The sequence below is a fragment of the Trichosurus vulpecula genome, chromosome 8, assembly GCF_011100635.1.
Source record: "Trichosurus vulpecula isolate mTriVul1 chromosome 8, mTriVul1.pri, whole genome shotgun sequence".
Lineage (NCBI taxonomy): Eukaryota > Metazoa > Chordata > Mammalia > Diprotodontia > Phalangeridae > Trichosurus > Trichosurus vulpecula.
In genome coordinates, this window is record NC_050580.1 from 115,666,613 (window position 1) to 115,691,701 (window position 25,089).

Here is a 25,089-nt window from a genome sequence, read left to right on the forward strand (position 1 = left end):
ACAACTGTAATCAGCTTGGTTATTTGATTTCTAAACCTCGCTTCTAAGTAAGGGGTATATTTTAGAAATATGGATGGAAAAATGTTTTAGTACTTAAAAAAATAAGCTCAATAGGATCAATAATTTCAAACCCCTCATTTTATAGATGAGGAAACTGAGGCCAAGTCAAGTGACTTGCCTAAGGCTACGCTGATAGTAAGTATCAAAGTAGGGATTTAAACCCATATTGTTGATCTCAAAATCCAGCATCCTTTCAACTTATTACATGGAATAGCTTATTCTCCAAAGATAATATATAAACATGGCACTACTCTATAAAATCTGAGCAATACAGGTATGCTAAACTAAATTTAAATGATGGACATATATTCTACATTTCCTATTTGTGCTGAAATCAACAAAAAAGTTTATCAGAGGTAAGTGATCCCAGTAATAGAAAGGAAAAGAAAATTGTTTTCTTTTAAATTGTCATTCATCAATCTAGCCGTGTGTGTGTGTGTGTATCAATAACTAAGGCCTTAATTCTGCTCTACTACACGCACTTGAATACTAATGCAAGCAAATTCTATGTGGCTTGAATACTGTGAATTGTAAATTTTACTCTTTTATACAAATGTATAAAAAACTTCTTTAAGGAATTATAACATCATTATATAGAAAACTGCTATGACTGAGATCTACAAATCCTGCCTTCATATACACTCATGATTTTAAAATATTACAGACAAACCTTACCCATCAAAAACTTTTAAAATTACACTCACTACATTATCGATGTATTTTTTGTCACCTTTCTAGAGCAAAATCTGATAGAAGAATTTTAAAATAAAAGTCAGAGCAAACATTACTAAATGGATAAATAACAAACCATTTATTCAGATGTCAGACTTCTGACAACCTTAAAACTTTGAAATAGCCAAAGGCCCTCAAAGTAAAAATCCCAAATTAGTTGTCACAAAGCCCATGCACTTAAATCAGGCTCTTAGAACCTTACTGATTGATTTAACTTGAACTTATTACCTTAATAATTTTTTCCTAGACTAAACTAAATCAGACCAAAATAGATTAGAAGTAGCAAACAAAATGAAAGTAGGGAAGCTACTAGAGGCATACGCTGACAACAGCCAGAAGTAACAGCTAAATACCCAGCAATTAAGATTGAAACTTAAAAACAGAAGCATAACTGCTGTGCATTATGTATTACAGTACAAGAACAGATCCTAAATTAAATCAACAAATATTCACAGGGTAACTTACCATAATCAAGAAAAGGTTAAATTATGTTCACTGTTCTTCACGTAACACTGCTTGGTAGAGCAAGGTTTCTGAACCATGCTCTCTCCCCAGCCAACCTCCCTTACTAAAATTGAAGGCAGATACTTGGATGCTAAATACCATATTGCTACTTGGACAGTAGCCTTCACTCAATCTTCTCTCTACTCATCTTCTTAAGCCGTCTTTCTAATAAAGCCGGTCTGTCACCTTCATGCTTTTTGCTCCCAACATTCTGACACCCGTCCTCTATCCATCCAAGTCTTGAAGGATGGCTTTCAAGATCTGGCTCAAACCTGACCAACCCCAACCCGAACTAAACTAATTAAATCCTATCTCTAGAGTTGAACGTGAATTTCTGAACTCTCAGAACAATTATTTTCTGTACAACTTATTTGGCAAATAGTCAGGTATATAAACTATTGTGGTACCTCTTCTATTATCCTGAACTGTTGTTTAACTTTGCTTATTTAACTCATCAAATAAAATATGAGCTCCTTCAAGGGAGCTTTTATTTCCTTATTCTCCACATCCCTCACAGCCTCTAGCATTGGGACTAGCACATGGTAAATGCTTAATATTTGTTGATTTGACTACAGGTTTAAGATGACAGTAAAATAACATTTTAGGCACATTTCCGTAAAAATAACTGATTAAAATAACCCAATTTTGGGACCAAAAGGGATAGAATTATGTGAACTTTCTAATTAATTTATCTGACACATCGCACTCCCCCAACAATGCCCCCAAAATGAAGCATTACTATACTCAGAAACAATGAAATTCAGTTCAAAATAAATAACTTACCTATGTCAATATCAGTAAAACCTTCTGCACTGATTGCATCCATTGTACTTTTGTCTATAGTGTCTAGACAAAGACTAGCAAGCTGAGGTTCATCAAATAATCGAGCCTAAGCATATAAAAAATACTTATTTTACTTACAGGCCAAAGATGACACTGCAAATAAATGTCACACCAAATATGTCAAAAGCAGCTACTTGGTTCATTCCAATGTTTTAAGTATATATCAGTAACTTAATTACATATCATTTAAAAATGTTCATTACAGTATTTTAAGTACATATAGCACTATGGTGCCTTTCCCTTAGTAGGTGCTTAATAAATGTTTGTTAAACCAAGTTTCTCCTTCAAACATTTTTAAATGTTAACTTTGAAATAATCACTAACACTGCATGCTTACCATTCTTGAATTAAAAAAAAATTTGTTTTCTCTTTATCGTTTTTATACTTTCTTCTCACCTTAGGGCCTATGTGTACATTGTAATCATACATCCAAAAAAGGAATGCAAAAAAGAATAAGCAAATTTAAACTTGGGTGCAAGTAATAACAATTTCCCCTTCCTAGAAAACAAACTATAAGGGTAGGGTTACTGGTTTTATTAGTCTCCACAAATCCCTCATACAGTGTGCTATACAGAATTGGCACCTAATAAATACTGAATTGATTTTTTAGCTTTGGTGATTAAATAAATGAAGTTGGTACACAGTATCTGCAAGAATCTACAAAGCAAAACTTCAACAGATTAGGAATAAATCAGAGTAAGATCCGTCTGAATCGGGGAAGCCTGCATTATAAAATATTCATACAGCTATGTTACTTTGGAGCAGGCTCTTATCAGAAATTCAAGCTAACCAACCTCAGCTGGACCTTTCCCTTACAACTGTTGCAATCATTACATTCAGATTCAACATTTTAGAAATGTCCAAGACATAGTGTTTATTGATTCCCAGCACATTCCTATGGCAGCTACTCTGAAATTTTTCCATTCTCATGTCATCACCTCCACCCCCCACCTCATTTGTAACAGATGACCCTGCTTTTTTCCTGAATCAAGAATATTCAATTAATCTATACCTACAATATTTTCCTATCTCAAAGAAAGGTATCCTCACTCCCTTCCAAGGCTAACACTTCTATTCGTGCACTCACTCCAAATCCCTCTCTTTCCCCTCTGCCTACAAATATCCTCAGATCCAAATTGTCTTTCATAAAAGAAAACAAATCTCTTTCTTGGGTCCTGCTCAATCTCTCCTCACTTAACCAAATCTTCTCTGCAAGAGTAGTCTATACACACACTGCCTGTACTTCACCCACTCACTCCTCTCAAACTCTTCCAACATGACTTCCCTTCTGATTCAACTAAAAAGCTCTCTCAGAAGTCACCAAATTCAATGGCCTTTTTCTCAATCACAATCATCCTGGATTCTATGCTGCATGTGACTCCAGTGACCAACCCCTCCCTTCTTGAAACTGTCCTCCCCTGGCTGGGGACACTACATTCTCCTGGTCCTCCCATCTGATGGCTCGTTTTCTCTTTCCTTCATTGGCTCTTCTCTTCCTTCTGTACCCAAAACATGTTACTCAGGGTTTTTGGCTCCTTTCTCTTCTCTCTATATTTTCATCTTTGGCAATCTCATGTACAACTGGAACTTTATCTACAGGTAAATATAGGCAATATCTCGATCTTTTTATCCAGTCAAGAAAAAAGGAAATGATTTACAGAAAGAAAAGAATTTGCCAAGTAGACCAGTGGCTAAAACATGGGAGATCCCAGGGATCAGATAAGGCAGACGACAATGAAGTATATAGTTCCCTGTCCTTAGTAGCCTGTCCACAATTCAAAGCTCTCTGACAGAAGAGGATATATCTGGGGAAGAGAAGCCAAAGATATACTCTCTTTCCCACCAATAATCCTTAAAGGTCTAAATTTACCTATAGCACCAGCCCAACAAGTCAAACACAATATCATTTCAGGACCTCTTTCCCTTCAGAATACTCAAAAATATTCTTTTCTTCCTCTTACGTGCTGAGGCCTGAAATTCTGAAATTAGACATAAAAAGCTCAAAATGTAAATACTTGGTTGAGGTATCAGACTAATTAAAAAGTTACTTGCTCTAAAGTGCAAACAGCTAAATCAACAGATAAGTATAAGTGATGGACAGATACTTTCCTATTTTAATAAGAACATAAGGGGTTATAGAGAGGAAGCACTCTAGAAATTGGAAGGGAGCTCTACTCCAAGGAAGAAAAGGATTCAAAAAGGAAAATGCAGTCCCTCCCTTCACTGCAGAGGTGGGGGGGATTAGGGGTATGGAGTACTATATATACTGTCACACACTGTCATTGGATTGGTTAGTTTTGCTGGACTGCTTTTTTCTTCTTTTCCTTTCTATATCTGTTATAAGGGATAGTTTGCTTAAGTAAAAGAAGAGGAAAGAATATATTCAGAAACAAATATAAGAAAAAAAAGAGACCAATGAAAATAATATTTTAGAGGGGAAAAAAGCAAGGAAAGGTGAGGGATATTGACAACAATTTTCATAATTGGTCAATTTTGTAAAAATATAGTCCTATTGATTGTCAATCATATTTGTACAAAAAAGGGGTGTGCACATGGGTATTTATGTAAGGTTTGGTGAAAACACTGATGATGAGCTGTAAGACAAAGAAAATATTACCTGGCTTCACAAATGTTATAAACACTTCCAACTTGGTGTCAAAGGAGACATATGAAAAAGGAAGGAAATTTTACTTGACTTTATTTGGCCAATTCACCTATATTCTGAATCTGTATTCAAATAAAAGTCACCAGCCCCCTACCTAACTAAACAATTTTTTCTTGTTCAATTATATACATATGAGGGACTGGTTTGGAAACTTTTTTCAATCCACAAAAAATGCTGGCAGGGTGTAACCACAAAGAGATTTGACTTGCCATTTTAAAACAACCCTCACAAGAATTAATGAATGGTGGCATTATTTCAGAAGAAGACACCAATGAGGCGATTTTTAAAAATAAGTAGCAACAGTAAATTGATTTATGTAATGCTTAACTTTTTATTTTATAGGTGCCAATACTTCCTCCACTGGTGCAGATCACAACCCCTAATTTCTTATTGGCTGTCATATCCAAAAAACTCACTGGGAAGGGGTAGGGTGGGGAGTAGAGATAAGGAATCTTCTAATAATGAGCCTATCTGCATTTAGCTAGACTAGTCTGAGATGACAGGCAATCTGTCACTTGGCCCACAGTCAAAACCTAATTTAGTGGAACCTACCATCAGGATTTATGAATAGCTGACATAGCCTTCAAGAACTCAGGGCCATCTACATACAAGGAATAATAGTAGGCCTTTAGGAAAGGCCTGTAATCCCACATACCTGAAATTAATTCATGCTGCAAAAAACCTACAGAAATTATTATAGTACAAACCGCACATACAAGAAACCTGTTCACAAGCTACCAGTACTTACTGGATCTTATTTTGAGAAACACTGATTTAAGGTTTGTAGGTATAAAATACCTATACAGTTATGTCCAAGCAAAACTAACAAATATAGAAGTCACGTCACGAACTCCTCAAGAAAGGTACATTTCCTACTTTCTTTGTCAAATTACACTTAATATTCCTCAACTATTTCATATTGGCAATACTGGTACAGTGAAAGGAGTAGTGAACTAGGAGTTCATCCTGGTTTCACGGCTAAATGGTTATGTCACCTTGGGCAGGTCATTTAACCTGGCCAGGCTGGTTTTTTTAATCTGTAAAAATGAAGTGGCTGAATTTGATGATCTCTAAAGTCCCTTCTAACTCTAATAGCCTATGATTCTATAGCAAAGCCAGGCTTTACAAACATGGGATTTTAAACTTACTTATACAAGCGTTCAAGTTAATAAAGATATTCCCAAGTGACAAAACTCAGTTTTTCTATTACTAAATTTTATATTATGAGGAATATTAAGTTAGCACAAATGCCAAAAAGAGTACGGAAGAAAGCGATCCCATGATCCTTAAATAGTGACCACTATAAGACTGAACTTGAAAGTTAATGGAAAACTGAGTTGGAATACATCAAGGCCTCCTACACTACTCCCTCACCATTCCATCTTTGCAAAAGACCTCTCACTTCCTCACTGAGAAAAAGACGCCTAGTCACCTTAAGCAACCTCTTTTTTTTTTTTATTACTACATGTTAAAACACCCATTCTCTCCTACTTTACTTGGACAAAGAGGCGGCCCTCCTCCTCACCAAGGCCAAACCCCACTATTTGTACTCTTGATCTTATATACCCTATTATCTTGTCAGGCAGATTGTCCCTTGCAATCATACCTCTCTAATACTAAATTTCTTATTATCTACTACCTTTTTTCATGTCTATGTCTTCCTATCATAAAAAAAAAATGACTTGATTCTACCATTTCCTCAAGCTATCATTCTGTATCTCACCTCTCTTTCACAGCCAAATACCTAACATGTCCCTTGCCTCTACTTCCTATCCTCTCACTCACTTCTCAACCACGCGAAATCTCATTTTTGACATAACAACTCAACTACAATTAGTCTCTCCAAAATATGTTTAGTCAATTAGTCGTGTTTGACTCTTTGCAACCCCATTTAGGGTTTTCTTGGTAAAGATGGTTTGCCATTTCCTTCTGCAGCTTATTTTACAAATGAAGAAACTGAGGCAAACAGGGTTAAGTGACTTGCCCAAGGTCACACAGCTAATAAGTGTCTGACGCTGGATTTGAACATAGGTTTAGCTGATTCCAGGCCTAGTACTCTATCCACTGCACCACCCAGCTGCCCTCTCTCCAAAATTTCCAATGATTTATTATCTGCCAAATCCAATGGTCTTTTTTTCAGTACTGATCCTTCAGAACATGACACTGTCAAACACCCCTCTTCTGGAAACTCTCCTATTTTTGTTTTTGTGACATTGTTCTTTCTTAGTTCTCACCCTCCCTATCTGTGTACACTTTCTCTGTCTAATTATAGGTAAAGTCCTGAGACCTTTTCTCTTCTCTCTCTAGCTCAGGAGTTCTTAACTTGGAGTCTGCAAACTTAAAAAAAAAAAACATACCTATTTCAATATAATTAGCTTCCTTTGTAGTCCTATGTATTTCACTTAAGGACTTAAAAACATTCTGAGAAGGGGTCCACTGACTTTATCAAACAGGTCCATGACACAAAAAAAGTTAAGCACCTCAGCTTTAGATCTCATTTTTTTCCCACAGATTCAATTATCTCTAGGAAAATGACTGTACAGTCTATATGTCCAGCCCTAATCTTATATCTTGGGCTTCAGTCTCAGATAACTTCCTAATGGATGTTTCTAACAGGATATCCCCATGGCATCTCAAATTCAGTAAGTCTAAAAAAGTTTGTCTTTACCCTAAAATCTACCCTCTCTCTTCTGAACTTCTCTTGTTCTGTCATCCTTGCAGTCACCCAAGCTTGTAACCTCAAAGTCATCTTCAACTCCTCAATCTCCCTCATCTGTCATATCCAATCAGCAGCTGTCCATCATTTCTACCTCCAACACATCTTGCATTTGTCTTCTCTCTCTAGTCACATAGCTACCACCCTAGTTCAGGCCCTTATCACTTCAGATGAAATACAACAGTCTCCTAATTGGTCTTCCTGCTTCAAGCTTTTCCCCTCTTCATCCCACCCTCCACACGGCTGCCCAATATTTCTAAAGTACAGGCCTGACCATATCAATCCCCTGCTCAAAAAGCTTCAATGGTTCCCTATTGGCTCTAAGATAAAATACGAACTTCTCTGTTTTGGTATGGGGGGGGGGCCAGGGAAATTGGGGTTAAGTGACTTGCCCAAGGTCACACAGCTAGTACATGTCAAGTGTCTGAGGCTGGATTTGAACTCAGGTCCTCCTGACTCCAGGCCTGGTGCTCTACTCACTGCACCACCTAGCTGCCCCCTCTGTTTGGTATTTAAATACAATCACAGTCTGGTTCTAATCTACCTTTCCAGGCTTATATGTTTTCTCTTCAAATATTCTATGTTCTAGTCAAACTGGCTCACTTGCTGTTTACTTCAACACTTCCATGGATATATGATCTCACCAATTTAAGTCCTCCCTACAATGTGAAAATCTCGACCTATCCAAGTCTTCATATCCCATGCAATTCTGTTCACACTGTTTCATGAATTCTTAATAGGGTGTCCACACAATGGGCTAGGGGTCAGCACTTTTTCCCCCTAGATCTCTTGACATGTAGGTGACTCTGTGGTCCAGAAGGCTATGTAACAGACCCCAAGATCTGGCTGGATCTAACATCAATGGAAAGGCAAAGTAAAAGCTTAGTAACAGCCCATGTCTGTTTTCCAAGGACCAGCCTTATTAAGTATGAAGAGACTTGTCACCAGCAGAATGATGACTACTAAGTGATGAACTCTTTGGACGTCACAGTAAGTCAGAAAAATAATTTTCTACTCAAAGTATCATGTATCAAAGCTTGTCATGTAATTGAAAAATGCTGAATTAGGGTGTGAAGAAACTAGTGTTCTAGTCCCAGCAATGTCACTTAGACAAATCACTCACCAAGTCCCACTCTGATACCTCAACATGGTGGGAAGATTTCTCTGGGCATATGAATATCATGCCAGCCGAACAGAAGCTCTGGAAGATCCTACTGAAGCTGGAAAGTTTTGGATGGATATATGTATATGGATCTGCACTGGCGGTATGATTCTCATCAAAGGTATTTTGATAACATATCACAAAGACATTCTACTGAATGGAATAATGTCACATTGTAGATTTTCAAAATAGTAAATTTGCACACGAGCACAAACCTTATTAAATAAAAATTACTTACCTGAGTGAGAAGCATAAAGGCATTATCTGCCCTAAGATGTTTGGTGAGAAAATCCACACAATGTGCTTCTAACGCTGGAACTGCATATTTCTTAGCAGTATAAAGAGTTGTCATGACTGTTTCTGGACCAATCTGAACTTCATCTGAATAAAGAAATCTGGAAAACAATTTCAAAAATGGGAGAAATTGTCATCAACAAGCCCATTAATATGATAAGATCTTAAAAACCAGTAATATTTACTCACATACTTCATTCTGGACACAAGCTGACAAAGCTATAAAGAATCAAAGGCCTAATATACCAATGTAGGTAGGCCTGCCATCTTCAAGCAGTTCCACATTAATGAATTTCGCAATACTTTAGTTTTTCCTTTTAAGTGTCTAAACTTAAAAATGTTTAACTGTATTTTATTCAAATTAATCTAAAATGTAGTATTCCCTTCTCCATTTTAGTTATCAGGATATACTATTATTTAAGCTTGCACGGATGACTAGTTATCACTATGAACGCTGTGGTACTATGTAGTACCACAAGGATAGGACTGTATGTACATATAAAAGGTCTGTTAACATATAATAGAGGTTATATTGTCGGCATATTCAATTCAGTCACCAATTCAATTTAATAGACATTTATTAATAAGCGCCTATGTGCTAGTAATGGAATCCTAATAAAGCTGCCCTCAGCCCCAATATTCTAACTTCCTTATGGGCCCCACTGAACAGCAGGCAGTCCTGATTTAACCACACAATCTGGCTTTAACCACACCATGGGCCCCCAGACTCAATACAGCCACAGCCCCTAGCTAGTCACTGCTCCAAGATCCAATTCACATATTTGAACAAGTGTGTCCTTGAACTCTACCACAATCACATCATCCATTCTAGCCCAAGACAGGACCACAATACCTAACTATCCGTCTTGACCAGACAGGATCACAATGGCTAGTCAATCAGAAAGCAGCAGGACTGGGATGTTTGACCACTGAATCACAGAAGGGACAGCTCCCCCATTAACTATTCTCTTAACAAGCCCCTCCTGGCTTTTTAATATTCATAATTTCTGTTGTGTAATCAGTACACTATAAAATTGGCTGTCTTGTCATACTAAGTTGCTGGTTCCTCTCTGAACCTAGCCAGCTTCTAAGGAGCATCAATCCTCAATAAATGCCTATACTTGGATTAAAGGTGGTCTGATTCTGAATTCTTTGAGACGGTGCTGCCACAACACACCATCAAACTGCAACACTAGGCATTATGGATAGAAAGAATCAAAATGGCACAGTCCTTACCCTCTATGAGTTTACAATCTATTAGAATTATACACAGCTAAGACTATGTACATGTATATAGTATATAACACAAGGTAGAAGGTGATAGAGGACAAAGCAAAGATCCAGAGAACCCAATTAACATCTGAGTGGGGAGAAAACACTTGCAGTTGAGGGATCAGGAAAAGCTTGTTGGAGGAGGGAGACAGTCCTTGAGTGGAGCCTTAAAAGAAGAATTCTGACAAGCAGAAATGAGGAGGGAATACATTCCGGGTACTGGCCTGCACAAATGCAAAGAAACAGGAGACAACAATATTGAATCCAGTGAACAGCTGACAGTCTGGTCAGGCTGAGTCATAAGTGTATAGAGAATAACAGAGTGAAAGAAATAAGAAATGAAAAGGTAGTTTGCTTTTTTATAGGGGGAGGGAAAAGGTTGGGAGGGATGACAGAGCTAGTGATTGTTATTGTCCAAAAAAATGTGAAAAGAAATAAAAGCAGATCATTGAAGCATTTTTAAAAACGCACAAAAAGGAATACAGGGAAGTTCTGAGGAAATAAGACAAGCAGGACAATTTTTAAAGTAACATGGAGTTTATGATATACGTTTTTTTAAAAAGCAAGTTGTACATAATACAAATTCATGGTTTCACATATACTCTTTTTATGTTCTACTTTGCATATGGAAATGTTCTTTTTTTGGCATTATCTAAAATCAGAATTTTTAAAATGGGAAAAAATGTAATTTGCAGCTAAATTGTGGCAGGCTTTAAATGTCAAGTTAAGGAGTTTTTATTCTATCCTCCAAGCAATGGAGAGATGGATGCTAAAGTTTTCTAAGTGGAAAATGACCCGGCATGATGCAGTACAAACAGCATTGGATCCAGAGCCACAACAGACCTCAGTTCAAGTGCTTTATCTAATATTTACTATGTGACCACAGACAAATCTCTTAAATCCTCTGAGCCTTCTCATCTGTAAATTACTGTAATAGCACCTACACCTCAGAGTCACTGTGAGGATCAAATGAAACCTGGTTTGAATCCTGCACTTAGTAGCTATATGATCTGAACCATAGTTTCCTTAGCTGTAAGATGGAGACATTTTTTCATTTGTGTCCTAGTGATGGGGTGATGGGAGGTGGGCCCCTAAAAGGAAAAGACCATGTCTTTGAAAACAACCCAGTCCCTGAATATTCTCATACATTGCAGCAGCGCTATCATTATTATTATTATTATTGATGGGGGGACTTGGACCCCTAAGAGGAAAAGACTATGTCTCTAAAAGCAACACAGCCCCTAAAACTTTCCCACACAACCAAGGCCCTGGCATTCAGCTGAGGCATCAGGCCCATCCCAGTCTACTGACATATTCATTTATTGTGGCCATACCATTTACCTCCTTTCATGGTCTGCACCTGGCCCACCCCAGGCTACCTGTCACTTCTTAATCCCATCCAGATCTCCCCATAGCCTTGTCTGTGTAAAAGTATCAGTCCCATCCTCATCAAATACAGAGATGTACTAGAAATCTTGGCCCTCCAATGGGTGTTATAATAAAACCTCGCTACTTTAACTGAAAGAGGGCTTGAGCGGTTGAATTCTTTTGAAGCAGATCCACCCTGTACCCTTACCTTCTGGGGTTCCCAGCACCCCAAACCACAACATTATTGTTGTTATACACCCTGAAGGGCTATTGTTAGCTATTATGATTACTTCCCCAGGCTCACGAAGTCATCCTAGATTTTTGTGTGTCATGGAGCCCTTTAGTAGACCCCTTCTCAGAATGTTTTTAAATGCATAAAATAAAATACGTTTATTCATTCAATAATCATTTATTAAGGGCCTGTTATGTGTCAGGCACCGTGTTAACTGCTGAAGATACAAGAAGTAGCAAAAGACAATATTATCTTTTCTTAGAGCCAAGCTTGGTCATTATGATTTCTTGGCATTCAATTTCCATTGTGTTTTGGTTCTTTCCATGTGGTTTGCTAATAATCACTGTGTATATTGCTTTGGTTGGCTTTCTTCACTTTTCATCAGTTCATACAAGACTTTCCATTACTCTTCTGTACTCATCACATCATTGTTTGCCCTTCATTCATGATGCCATGACTTGCATGTGAATGTATTTCGGGGTGGGCTGTGCAAGGTCACCAGTCTCCCTTTCTCTTCTGGAGCTATCTGGATCTAGTAGCAAGATACAGATCAGACAACTGGAGATGGCCTCTTCATCACATGATTTACTACAGCACAGTAATGTTCTATTACATTCATGTATCACAATTTGTTCACCCATTTCCAAACTGATAGGCATCTTCTTTGTTTCTACTTCTTTGCTACCACAAAAGTGCATATTCTAAACCTTCTAGTCTACTCTCAAGCCACCCAACACAACCCTTCTGACCTTAGTTGCCCCATAATTTAGAGAGAATAATGCCAATTTTTCTGCTCACCTTCTCTACATGCCCCAATCCCTTAATAACATCTTTCTCCTTTACACCATTCTCTGACTGATCAATATTACCCATTTACTCTTTTCCTATTGGCTACTTTCCTGCTATTCACAAATATAACCAAGTCTCCTCCTTCCTGTGGGTAAAAAAACCCCCACAATAGATCCTACTATCCCTTCAAGCTAAAATCCTAGACTGAATCAGGACAAATGACTGTGAGAGTGTACAGAAGGGGACAGATGCAAGAAACAGCAAGGTGGCAGAAACAATAAGATACAGCAACTGAGGAGACATGAGCAGTAAAGGAGAAAGAAGGAGAGGATGACTTCATAGTTCTAAACCAGAGTGATTAAATATGGAAGTTAGGAAGAAGAGAGAGTTTGAGGGGAATATAGCAAGGTTTTAGACATTCTGAGTTTGAAATCATAATTTTAGCTAGCATTTGTATAGGACTTTAAGGTTTGCAAAGTGCTTTATTATATGTTATCTCATTTGATCCTCATAACAACCCTGGGAGGTAAGTGCTACTATCCCCATTTTACAGCTGAGGAAACTGAGGGCTGACCTGCCCAGTGTCACTTGGATCTTCCTAACTCCAGGCCCAGCACTAACCACAAACTACATCATCAGCATCCTGGAATTGACCATACATAGGCAAAAGGAAGCTACAGGTAAATGAAAGCTGACTCCCAGGTTTTCTTTGGGGAAGCCCCCCTCCTTCCCCTAAAAAAAAAGGAACACGAAGAACTGGTGATATCTTAAGTCCAAAAGCAGAAAGAAATACCATGTCATGGGCCATATGCTTGTAAAGAGCTCATCTGATCAAATGAGTTAATATTTGTAAAGTGCTTAGTCATAGTCCCTGGCACATAGTAGGTGCTTAAGTGCTTCCCCTTCCCCTTTGAAGGATCTGCAAAAAGCTCATAAGAGAAATTGCATCTTATACACCTAAGATCTACTGCAGAGAATGATGAAATAAAGGAATTTTGAGAACTCTGTAAGATCCTCCAAGTAAATCAATATGTACTTTGATATTTGGTAACTTCATTCCAAAATTGGGAGTGGGTTAGGATGCCAAGAAATATGCTGGAAAATATGGATCAGGAACAAGGAATGAGGGAAACCAAAGGCCTATAAGACTACACAAACGCCCCACATCTATACATCATGAAAACTTTCTTTGAAAAGAGGACTGTTAGTTCTGGACGTGATGAGCACCACATCAGATCGCAAAAATCAAACTGATTCAATTAACAGATAATAACTGCTTAAATCAGTCACTTCTGTACAATCAGAATACTGACTGCTTAGAGCAAAATAAAAATACAATTATAAAAAAAGAATAAAAATCAGAAAAAGATGTGCCACAGAACTGAAATCACTCATTTCTGACCTATTCAAATAAGTTACTGATGGTGAAAAAGGAAATATAGATGAGGGGGAAAAAAAAAACTCTGAAATCTATAGAAGTCATACAGAAGTTAAGCCAATATAAATTAATTTCACTAAAAAGGAGAAAACCTAAAAAGTTTCTTAATCAGTAAATACCTCACTTCCTAGCCAAAAGGGGAGAAATGGCAAGAAAATAGTAACCAAAATTTTGATAGTTTAGATGAGTTGTTTCAAACTAACAGAAATAGATTCCTGATGGCAGCATATTGACTTAGAAAACCACAAATCAACATTGTTTTACTGTGTTTTTATTTTTGTTAAACATTTCCCAATTATATTTTAATCTGGTTCTCTCACTAGGGAGTTTTGGTGCCCACCCCCACACCCCCACTGTGAGTATGACATCTCTGACTTAGACTATAAACTATTTTGAAACAATTGTCTTATAGAGAAATCTAATGGAAGATTATGAGGAGTAATTGACTCATAAAATATACGAAAGCAGCGGACAGTAAAAGCACCATATAGAAAACTTGGTGAGAGATCCCATTAAGCAGTCATTTCAAGGATATGTAGGGATAAGGGATGGAGATGGGAATAAGCATTTATATACTGCCTACTATGTTCCAAACAGTATACTAAGCACTTTCCAAATATTATTTAATTCGATCCCTGTGAGGTAGGCTCTATTATTATCCCCATTTTACAAACTGAGGAAACTGAAGCAAACAGAGGTTAAATGACTTGCCCAGCATCCCACAGCTAGTGCCTGAGGCTAGATTTGAACTCAGGTCTTCCTGAATAAAGGCACTGTAGTTCCTTCATATTAAGAATATGAACATTAAAACTAAATATTATATACTCTGAACTATTTTTAAAGTTAAATGTATTTATTTTTAGTTTTCAACATTCACTTCCATAAGATTTTAAGTTCTAAATTTTCTCCCCCTCCCCAAGAAGGTGTGCAATCTGATACAGGCTATACATATACACGTTCATACTAAACAAAGTTTTACATTAGTCATGTTGTAAAGAAGAATTAGAACCAATGGACGGAACCATGAGAAAGAAGAAACACAAACAACAAAAAAGGGAACAAACAGTATGCTTTAATCTGTATTTGGACTCCATGGTTCTTTTCTTTTTCTGGATGTGGACAGCATTTTCCATCAGGAGGTTTTTGGAGCTGTCTTAGATCCTGGCATTGCTGAGAAGAGCTAAGTCTATCAAAATTGATCATTGCACAATATTGCTATTACTGTGTACAATGTTCTCCTGGTCCTGCTCACTTCACTCAGGATCACTTCATGTTAAGTCTTTCCAGGTTTTTCTGAAGTCTACCTGCTCATCATTTCTGAACTATTTTCAAAATGCAGTTTAAAAAAAAATATGTTTTCATTTATTTTTTTAAAGTTTTATTGATGCTTTTATATTTATAGCATAATCCTTTTACTTTCCTTCCCACTGGGCCCAACCTTATAACAGAAAAAAAGTTAAACAAAACCAAACAAGCAGCAACCCACATTCGAAAATTTATGCAACTTACGTAGTCCCCAAACTCTCTACTTAGAAAAGAAAGGGGTATTTCACCATCTGTTCTTCAGGACCAAGACAGATTATAATTAATCACACTCTGGAAGTCAATGGGAGTTCTTTTACTTTATGTTACTGCTGTCACTATTTTATTCTGTTCTGTTATGTTTACATCATGCAACATCATTTTATACAGGGTAATCACCTACAAGTCTTTTCTCAATTCCTCATATTTGCTGTTTCTTGCAGTATAATAATATAGTATTACATTCACATACCATAATTTATTCAGCCATTCCACCTTTAATGACCACCTACTTCATTTTGTGCCCAGTTTTTTGCTACCACCAAAAGTATAAAGTTGGCCACTTTAGCTTAAAATAATGTATAACTTCTAAAGACAAAGGGGAGATAAAAAGAATTTATCAACAAGTCCTCTCCTCTCCTCATATCCAAATGATTAAGCCTTCCACCAACACCCCACCTTACCCTCTGCCTCAAAGAAAGACAGAGACAGAGAAACAGAGACAGGTATGGCATAATGGGAGTCAGTGGGCCTGGTTCCAGACCTAGATCTACAACAAAGTAGTTAGTTGTATGACTTTAAGTAAGGCCTGTCATGTCTCTGGGATTCATATGGATTACATGACTAGACACAAATATCAAGGCACTTCTTTAATAAACAAAAAACTGAGGAACCAGAGATAAAAGGTGAAGAGCCACACACAAAAAAGCCAAAACTATACACACTCAGAGAGAAATAAGTATTAAAGATACTGTTATTGACATATTGACTGTTATTATTCCAGAAAAGAGTGGTCAGATAAAACAGACAGCCTAGCAGAGAAAATTTAGCAAGCAACAGTAGAAATGCTACTGGCTAAAGCTGTCAGCTGAAAAAAAAAAGTATTTGACTTAAAAGAAAAAAGCACAACTGAACTAGAAACCATGCAAGACACAAACCTCACAAAATATTCATGCTAAAATAACTAGAATCCAGTTAAAGTGCTACACACTATAATGTTCATTCTGAACAAAAGGGAAAAAGAAATTACTATCTTACTACACAGTGCTGCTAGCACTGAAAATCACTAATAACACAAAAACTATGTCACCTAACTGGAAATGTTGGTTACTACAGTCCAGTAAATGTGAGCTTTCCATTCACTGACTGCACTCACAAAAATGTAATATGGATGAATAAGCAGGACTAGATCAACAAGTCAACCAATTCAAACAAGTCATGTGTGGAGAGACAGTTAGAATAGATCAAAAAGGTAAAGGGTCAAAACCAACTGAATCTACTCCAGGGACAATGACTAAAAATTAAGACATTACAAAAGTCAGAATAGGATGTGAACTAAAACCTGAACACACAACCAGTTAAAGATAGATGTTTAAACTTATACCCAGCAAAGCAACTAGGAGATGACTTTGGACTAGTAGATTACAAAGAAATGCCAAATAACTTCAAATACTTAGTAACAGTATAGGAGTTGACTTGGGCCTAATAGATTACAATGGAATACCAAATATCTTCAAAAACTCAGTAATAGTCTAGAAACAACAACGAAAAGCCATGTCACATGGTGACAAGCAGTGCCAAAGTGAAAGGACTGGAGAGAAGGCATGTCTACAGCTATAAAAGCCATGCAAGACATCTAAACAGTCCTCACCATGGTCCTGAAGGCTATAGCTGCAACACCTGGACAGAGTGGAAAGACCTGGAAGGACCTGAACCACAAGCAACAGAGACTTCATTGCCAACTCTGACTCGGGATTTCTAATGGGAATGGTTCTTCTTGGAACATCTTGATGCCTAACACAAACCAGAAAAGGTAAGCGAAACAATGTATTCAACCAAAGCATTACCAATAAACAAGAAATTAACCAACTATTTTCAGTTTCAGGGTACACACTGCCAACACACAACTACCTAGGACCAACTAATCTATCAGATAGAGCAGCTAAAGGATACAGACTTCTAAGTGAACAAGGAATAAACCCGTAATCTACAATCCAGCAGACAACAAATTCATAGAAGCAACAGAAAAAGCTGAGGACTTAGATGGCTGGATAGGAAACAAAGTGTTCAAAGCAAAAAGAGCACTGCTTCCAATAGCACCAACACCTAATATGGTTAAAAGACAAATTTTACTAACTGAAGACTCTAAAATTCAGAAAAAACCTAACCCAACCATGTGATAAAGACAGCCACCATGACACGTATTTGTTAAGTGAGCGAGAAAATACTTTAAGCAACAGCTAGCTTTACAGCAATAACAGAACCAAGAAAGCAACATTAAAGCAGTAAGTGAAGTTGCAGCTACCAAGGGGCTTGGGGGAAATGAGCAAACACAAATCGGGGATTCTAAGGGAGTTGGGAAATATGTGTAAGTACTGGGGACTTTTATAGCACAACAGACTGGAAATTTGAAGACTATGCTATCACTACATGTCATGCTAGCAGACAGACTCACTTAAACATGCCAGATGGTGAGTCATACCATGACCAAAGCTTGCAACAACATTCACCTTACCTAGATCAATGTTAGATGACAGCATGCATACACAAATACCAACACCATGGGCACTAATCAATGCCTGGGGAGTATGGCTAAATCCAGCAGACTTTTAACACCTAACAACCATTTGTTCAGACTTAAACTTACTAGAACTAGAACAAGAAATATTTAACTAAGCAATTAAAACTGTGACTGAAACTGTACCAGAAGGCCAAAAGCAAAGCAATATAATAATGATCTAACTGCAAAAGACACAAACAACATAATGCCATGGGGATCAAACAACACTACACTAAAAAACACTAGGATACCTACCACGGGAAACCAACCAACCAAAGCAATGGGGGTACTACTTGAACTTCACAATTTTAACCAAGGTACAGGAACAACTAACCCAAAATCAAGATTAGATATAGACAGAGAGAACCACAATTTCTAACTATAGAAAACACAACACCTATTGAACAGATGATCACTTTCCTACTGTAAAGTACTACTTTAAACCAACAAGACTTACAAAATTTGGCAAATAGACAGGAAGAGCACCACAAATAAAGCCTAACTACACAGAGGAACAAAGAGCAGAAGTGCAACAAAAATTAGGATAGAGAGCGGGAGACACAATAGAAAACTATATCAAAGCTTATAGGCAGAGAGAATTTACATCTGGCTTTAAATTTCCAGAATTTTTTTTTGTGACAAGCAGAAGGGGTCCAGCCAAACACTCAGGAACAGCAGAACAGAAAATGACTCTCAATCAGCTGGTTCAAATAATCAGCAAAGAATAACCATGGGTTATAACCATAGATCAAAAACAGATCTTGTAAATACATAATAAAGCATCTTTGGATGAAAAACCAAAGAGTAGAAGACAGTCAAAGTTGGGTACAAGACACACCATCTGTCACGGAAGAAACACTGGTATGTACTAGTAAATACATACATACCATGGACAGGGATAGATGACCCAGGACCAGTATATCCAAATGCAGTATATGGGATACACAACTAGATATCCCATACAAACCAACACTAAGAATTGCGCCATTCATATGTGAAAACAATCCACCAGGGCAAATATTCGTAAAATGGACACCAAATTGGACAGATAAATACTCAGATTTGCGACGAACTCAAAGCAGAACATTCTACATTTTTCTGGAAAGCTAAGTTAGTAATGAAAGACTAAGAACACCAAAACACTAAACTCAAACTCATTCGACAACCAAAAACTGACAGTACAAACTTCTGGAAATATTTTCCAGGGAAAACTGGAAAATTCTTTATACCTATTATGAATGGAAGAAAAGTGACAAAAATAATGTACTAAAATGTGATGTGACTCTTAAGCAATTAATATCGTGTATTAAAATAAAGATACTTTAAATGACAATAAAATGTTAAAACAAAAAAGTCTCTGTATTTTCTATTGAAAGCCAATACTAGGAATATGCTTTGAATTGAGGGAATGTGGGTGGGGAATTCCAATGTATTCTCCCTCTGCCTATTCACCAATCAATTCAGTTTCCTTGGGACTAAATAATCTTTATCACTTTGAGCTCTAAAAAAAAAAAAAAAGTATGATTCTCTAAAATCTTAGGCTGCATCTAAACGGAGAAATTTTGTTCCCAAAAATCAACATAAAATTATACTGATTCTGAAACTTGGGATAGCACAAAATAAATGTTAATATACTATTAATTTCATGTGTTAAATGCTTAGAACATCATTCATTTTAAAGATTTTAAACTCCTAACAACTAAAATTTAAAGTTACTTCAAATCAAGTTGCAGGTATTTAAGTTATAGATCATGAAAACCTTATTGAAGAAAGATGACCAACTTTTTCAAATTCAACAAGTATTTATTCACCCAACAACAGCTAAAATCTTCTCAAACTAACAGTGATAAGACAGTGTAGTATTTTATTCTCTTGAAATTTAAAATAAGCTACACTTTTTTCAGGATAAAGCAAAATCTTCATAAGGGCAAGAGGAGTAACTAGATGTTAAAGGACAGAGGTTCAAATGCCAATTTTTTTACTCGTTACCTGTAATCTTAGTCACTTTACTTCACCTGTAAAATAAAGGTATTGTGCTAAAATATGTATATGTAAAAATATATGTAAAATATGTACGAGAACTCCTCCAATTTCAAATGCTTTGGTCAGATAATTTTATGATAAACCGACTATTAACTTCTAAAATACAAAGAAAAAAATTAAACTGCATCACATTCTTCTGGCAAAAACATCTTTAAAGCCACTTTTCAAAGCAGTGGAAACTGAAATGACATGTTCCACCCTCATCTACCTCCATTTAATGGTGCACAAACGATGGGGAACACAACAGATGCAATGCATTTTGTTTAGAGAGTAACTTGAAAAGGAATATACCATGCAACAGTACTCTGGCGATAAGCAGAATGGGGGCTACATTTCCCTCAGTAAACTTCTGTATTCTATCTAAACGTCAAAATACCCAGATCAGAAATCTGATGGAAAAGCACAGTCATTCATATTCATAGTTATTCTTATTATATAACTTGCTTTGTATAGATTTGTTTGTGTTGTCTCCCTCATTAGATCGTAAGCTCCTTGAAGGCAAAGGCTGTCTTTTGCCTCTTTCTGCATTCCCAGAGTTCAGCACAGAGTCATAAATGTTGGATAATGTTTGATGATTGACTGATTAATCAGAAATCATCATCGAAGATCCAAAAAAATGACAAGAACACAGGCGATGATTGTGTCACCTTGGAAGCGGAGTTTTGCTGTTGCCTGTCTACAGAACACCGTCTGACCTTGACGGCAGCAGGCTCGGCACAGGTACAGAACAGAGACCTGCGCCGCCCACCACCCGGCGTCTGTAGACAGCTTCTCACAGATCGCGGCTCACTCACTACGGGAACAGGAGGGTCAAAGGTTCTCTGGCTCCGCACAAGCCCGAGGCCCGGGAGAAAGCCTTTCCCCTCCGCGCCGGCTGGGCGCCCCCTCTCCCAGCCCACCGCCCCAGAGCCGAGCTCCTACCCGCGGCTGGCAGGGCCCGGCGCACTCCCTGCCTGGGGTCGCGGAGGCCTAGCGCGGGCCTCACCCACCTCAGCAGCGCCAGGAAGGCGGCGGGCTCCACGTCGGGCAGCTCGATCTCGGCCGAGGTGGTGGCCATGCCGCCGTTGAACATCGCGTCGAAGACTGCGCTGCCCGCGGCCAGCACGAAGCGGTGGGCGGGGATGCGCTGGGGGCCCCCGGCGGCGGCCGCCCCGGCGCCCCCGCGGCCTTTGCCCAGCACGAAGCGCACGTCGCTCAGCAGCTCCGTGTTGAAAAGGAAGGCGAAGCGCTCCTTGAGCGACGCTTTGGTGGCCTGCCAGTTGTACAGCGGCTCCCGCTGCAGAGGCACCGGCGCCGCCGGCCCCTGAGGCGAGAGCGGCGGCGGAGGCGGAGGTGGCGGCGGCGGCGCCAAAGGCGGCTGTGGAGAGGCCCCGGCGCCCTTCTCCGCCTCCGGGCTCAGGAGAGAGTCTCCCGGAGGTGGGACCCCGATCCCGGCCATGCCCTAACCGCCGCTAATCCCTACGGAGTGCGCTCCCCGCGGCGGCTTAGCAGGCGGTCCAGGCCCCGGCTGCCATTTCCCGCTCCGGCCCGGTCGGGCCCACTCCCGGGCCCAGGCCGCGGCTGTGAGGAGCCTGCCTCTCGCAGCCGGTTCCGTTGCGTTTGCTTCCGAACCTTCCGGGAAAGTGCTACTTCCGGCCGCTACCCACGGGAGGGGGAGGGGCGCCCACGCACGCGCCCCCGAGCCAGACCGGAGGAGGAACGAGGGAGGAGAAAGGAGAAGGGCGGCGCGTGTACCTAGTGCACCACTAGGTGATGCCGATGGGCGCCCCCTGAATCAGGCCGGGAGGCGCCGCTCTGCGGAAACCCCGAATTGCAGACTACGGGTCCCTTCACGTTTCCCCCCGCCCCACGGAGGAGGAGGTGCACCCCCTCCCACTGAAGGTATCATTTCCCCAGGCCCGCTTGGAAGGCCTGGTGGAAAGGCGAGTCGGGCATGCCGGACTCCTCGCAATGAACAAACCAAGCCGGGCAAGGGGACAGTGAGGACCAAACTGCATTGGCCACAGTTATGACGCAGGAGAAATTTGCCCCGGAGTTTCTCCAGCCCCGACCTGAGTTCGTCCCCACCGAGAGAGCTCCCTATGTAATTGGCTATGCCCCACCCTTCCTATCATCGAAACCTGTTGTCCCATGACTGATAGGAAAAGAAACGTTGGTGTAGCTGTGAAGCCCGTGACTTCACCGTGGTCGGCTGCAGTTTCCTCACCTGTCCCATGGTAGCACCCACCTCCCCTGGGTCGTTGTGAGGATCAAATGAGCTGAATTATGCAAAGCGTTTTATACGCCTTTTAAAGCAATTTTTACAATGTTTGCAATTATTAGGGACGCTCTAGTAACTAATTGACTTTAAGCCATTGGCAGATGGCTATCTAATCGATATGATTGGAAGTTATCACTGAGTGAAGTTTTCTCATTCTAAGAAAAAAATGAATCTATAATTGGCCTTTTCTGTCAACATCTTTTGGAGCCAGGAAATGTTTGCCTCTCACTTGATATGATAGGAAGGCCACTATACTTGGAATCATAAACTGGCCTCCAACCAAGTTCAGTAGCTTCCTAGCTGTGTGACCTTGAACAAGTCAATCAACCTCATTGAGACTTATTATTGAGAATTTATTTACACACCATCTCACAAGGTTGTTTCTTTGATCTGCTGAAACCATTCCCTCCAAGGACACCAATGATCTTTCATGACTGTATCCCATAACCTTTTTTTATCAGTCCTCAATGTCCTTAACCTTCCTCACTGTTGTACACTGTTAACTCTTCTAGACATTCAAAGCCTTCCTGCCATAATTCATTACTTTTCAGCAAACTCTACTCCAGCCAAAATGAACTCTGTCCCCCAAAATCCTGTACCTGTGTCCGGTGTGCTTGGAATCTCTCTTTCCCCATTCATCTTTGCCTATCCTGTAAAGCCCCTTCTGCATGAAACTCTTCCTGATTCCCAGTTAGTAACAACGTCCCCCACTTCCCATAGCATTTGTACATACTGTGATAGTGTATTATAAATATCATTATATGCATGTTATCTTCCTATTTGCTGTATGCTCCAAGAAGGCCAAGCATCTGTCTTATCTTCTGCAGTTCTTAGAACCAAGGTCTGCATACAGTAGGTCTAAATCTGTTTAATTGATTTAACTTCCCTTTAGTTAATGCTCTTTTCCTTTGGTTTTTGCTACCTTCTGGTCTCCTACCTTTTCACTCCTTTGCTGGTTGGCTTTTTTTCTTCTTCCAGGATATGGGTGTCCCCCAATCATCTGCTTTGACAACTTTTCTGCTCTCTATGTATTCTTCATAAGCTCACCCTTATTCAGAGGGTGATTTACAATTACCTCTATGCAGATGACTTTTGAGATATGTATGTATATATGTGTGTACATATATGTATATATTATATATATATATATATATATCAGGAGATACATATATAGAGAGATCTGAAAATGGAGAATGGAACTTAGATATACACACATATACACATCTATGGTCTATATAGATATCTATATTTAAACACATATGTGTATATATATATATACATGTGTATGTAAATATCTATATACATATATATATCTGTATATATCTATATACATATATATTCTATTATGAAAATGGAGAATGGAGCTTAGGGGATATATATATATGTATATGTATATGTATATATGTGTGTGTACATATATATCCTCCTCTGGCCTCTTAAAAGTAACAAGCACCAAATTAAAACTCATCAGCATCCCCCCAAAATCTGTGCCTTCAATTTGTCTATTTCTGTTGATAGTATTTTTCCTTTCCCCACTCCTCACATCCAGTCAATTGCCAGACATATAATCCAGAACATATTAATTATATTTCTCCATTCACACAGCCACTACCCTAATTCAGGCCCTTATTACTTCTTATGGGAACAACTATAATACCCTCCAAATTGGTCTTTCTCTCCTGCTTTCTCCTACCTTCAATCCAATCCTCACAAAGCTGCCAAAATAATATTCTTAATGCAGAGATATGACCATAGCACTTGTATTCTCAAAAAAAACCCCTCAAAAACCAAAAACCTTCAGTTGCTTCTCATTGCCAATATGATAAAATGTAAATCACTTAGCCTGTCATCTGAGACCCTCCATAATCTGTCTCCAGCCTACCTTTCTAGCTTTATTTCCCATTACCCCTTTTCACAAACCCTGTGTTCTAGTCAAACTAGTTCACAAGCTTCTCCCCAGGATGCTGATTGGCCAAGTAGGAAGAAGCACATGGATGTTCATACCACTTAACTGGGAGTAACCAAATATAATCCTTCTAGCACGATGGAGGACCACCAGTCCTTACCATCTGCCCTGCCACTTTATCCTACAGTTCACCGAACCTTATAATCTGTCCTGCTTTTGAGCACCCTCAGAAGCCCTACACACTGTCAGCGTACCTGCTGGTGCAACCTTAAGACCTCTGCCTCTTCCCTGAATCTAGGATTCTTGTATCCATTGTCTCCCTGACTTAGAACATGATCTCCTTGAGAAAAAGGACTGCCTCTTTTTCATATTTGCATCCCTAGCCCTTAGTACAATGCTTGGAAAGTAGTATATTCTTAATTTTTTTCATTTATTCTCTCATTCATTCATTTCATCATCCTGACCTTTATCAATTCCATGCAGTCCTCCAAACCTGAAAGGCAATCCCTCTATGTGTCTCTGCCTAATTTAAACCATTCTAACACCACCTAGCTCAGAAACCATATCTTACCTTTCTAATCTTCTTACACTTTTCTTCCCTTCACACACTCTTCCATCCAGCAACAGTGGCCATCTTGCTGTTCCTCTAGGCTTTTTCACTGGCTGATCCCCATGCCTAGAATAGTTTCTTTCCTCATCTCCACCTCCTGGCTTTCCAGGCTTC

General features: G+C 39.0%; 1 protein-coding gene across 1 annotated transcript in view; it reads right to left on the reverse strand.

Annotated features, from left to right (window-relative positions):
• The window catches only part of BTBD1 (BTB domain containing 1), a 39,743-nt gene extending 17,905 nt beyond the window's left edge, over positions 1–21,838 (reverse strand). The window contains exons 1-3 of the mRNA XM_036735094.1: positions 21,189–21,838; positions 8,921–9,077; positions 2,080–2,185 (exon numbers count right to left, since the gene is read on the reverse strand). Of these exons, the coding sequence (XP_036590989.1) occupies positions 2,080–2,185; positions 8,921–9,077; positions 21,189–21,637 (712 nt within the window). The 5' untranslated portion in view covers positions 21,638–21,838. The remainder of the gene's footprint in view (positions 1–2,079; positions 2,186–8,920; positions 9,078–21,188) is intronic.
• Between the last annotated feature and the right edge of the window lie 3,251 nt (positions 21,839–25,089).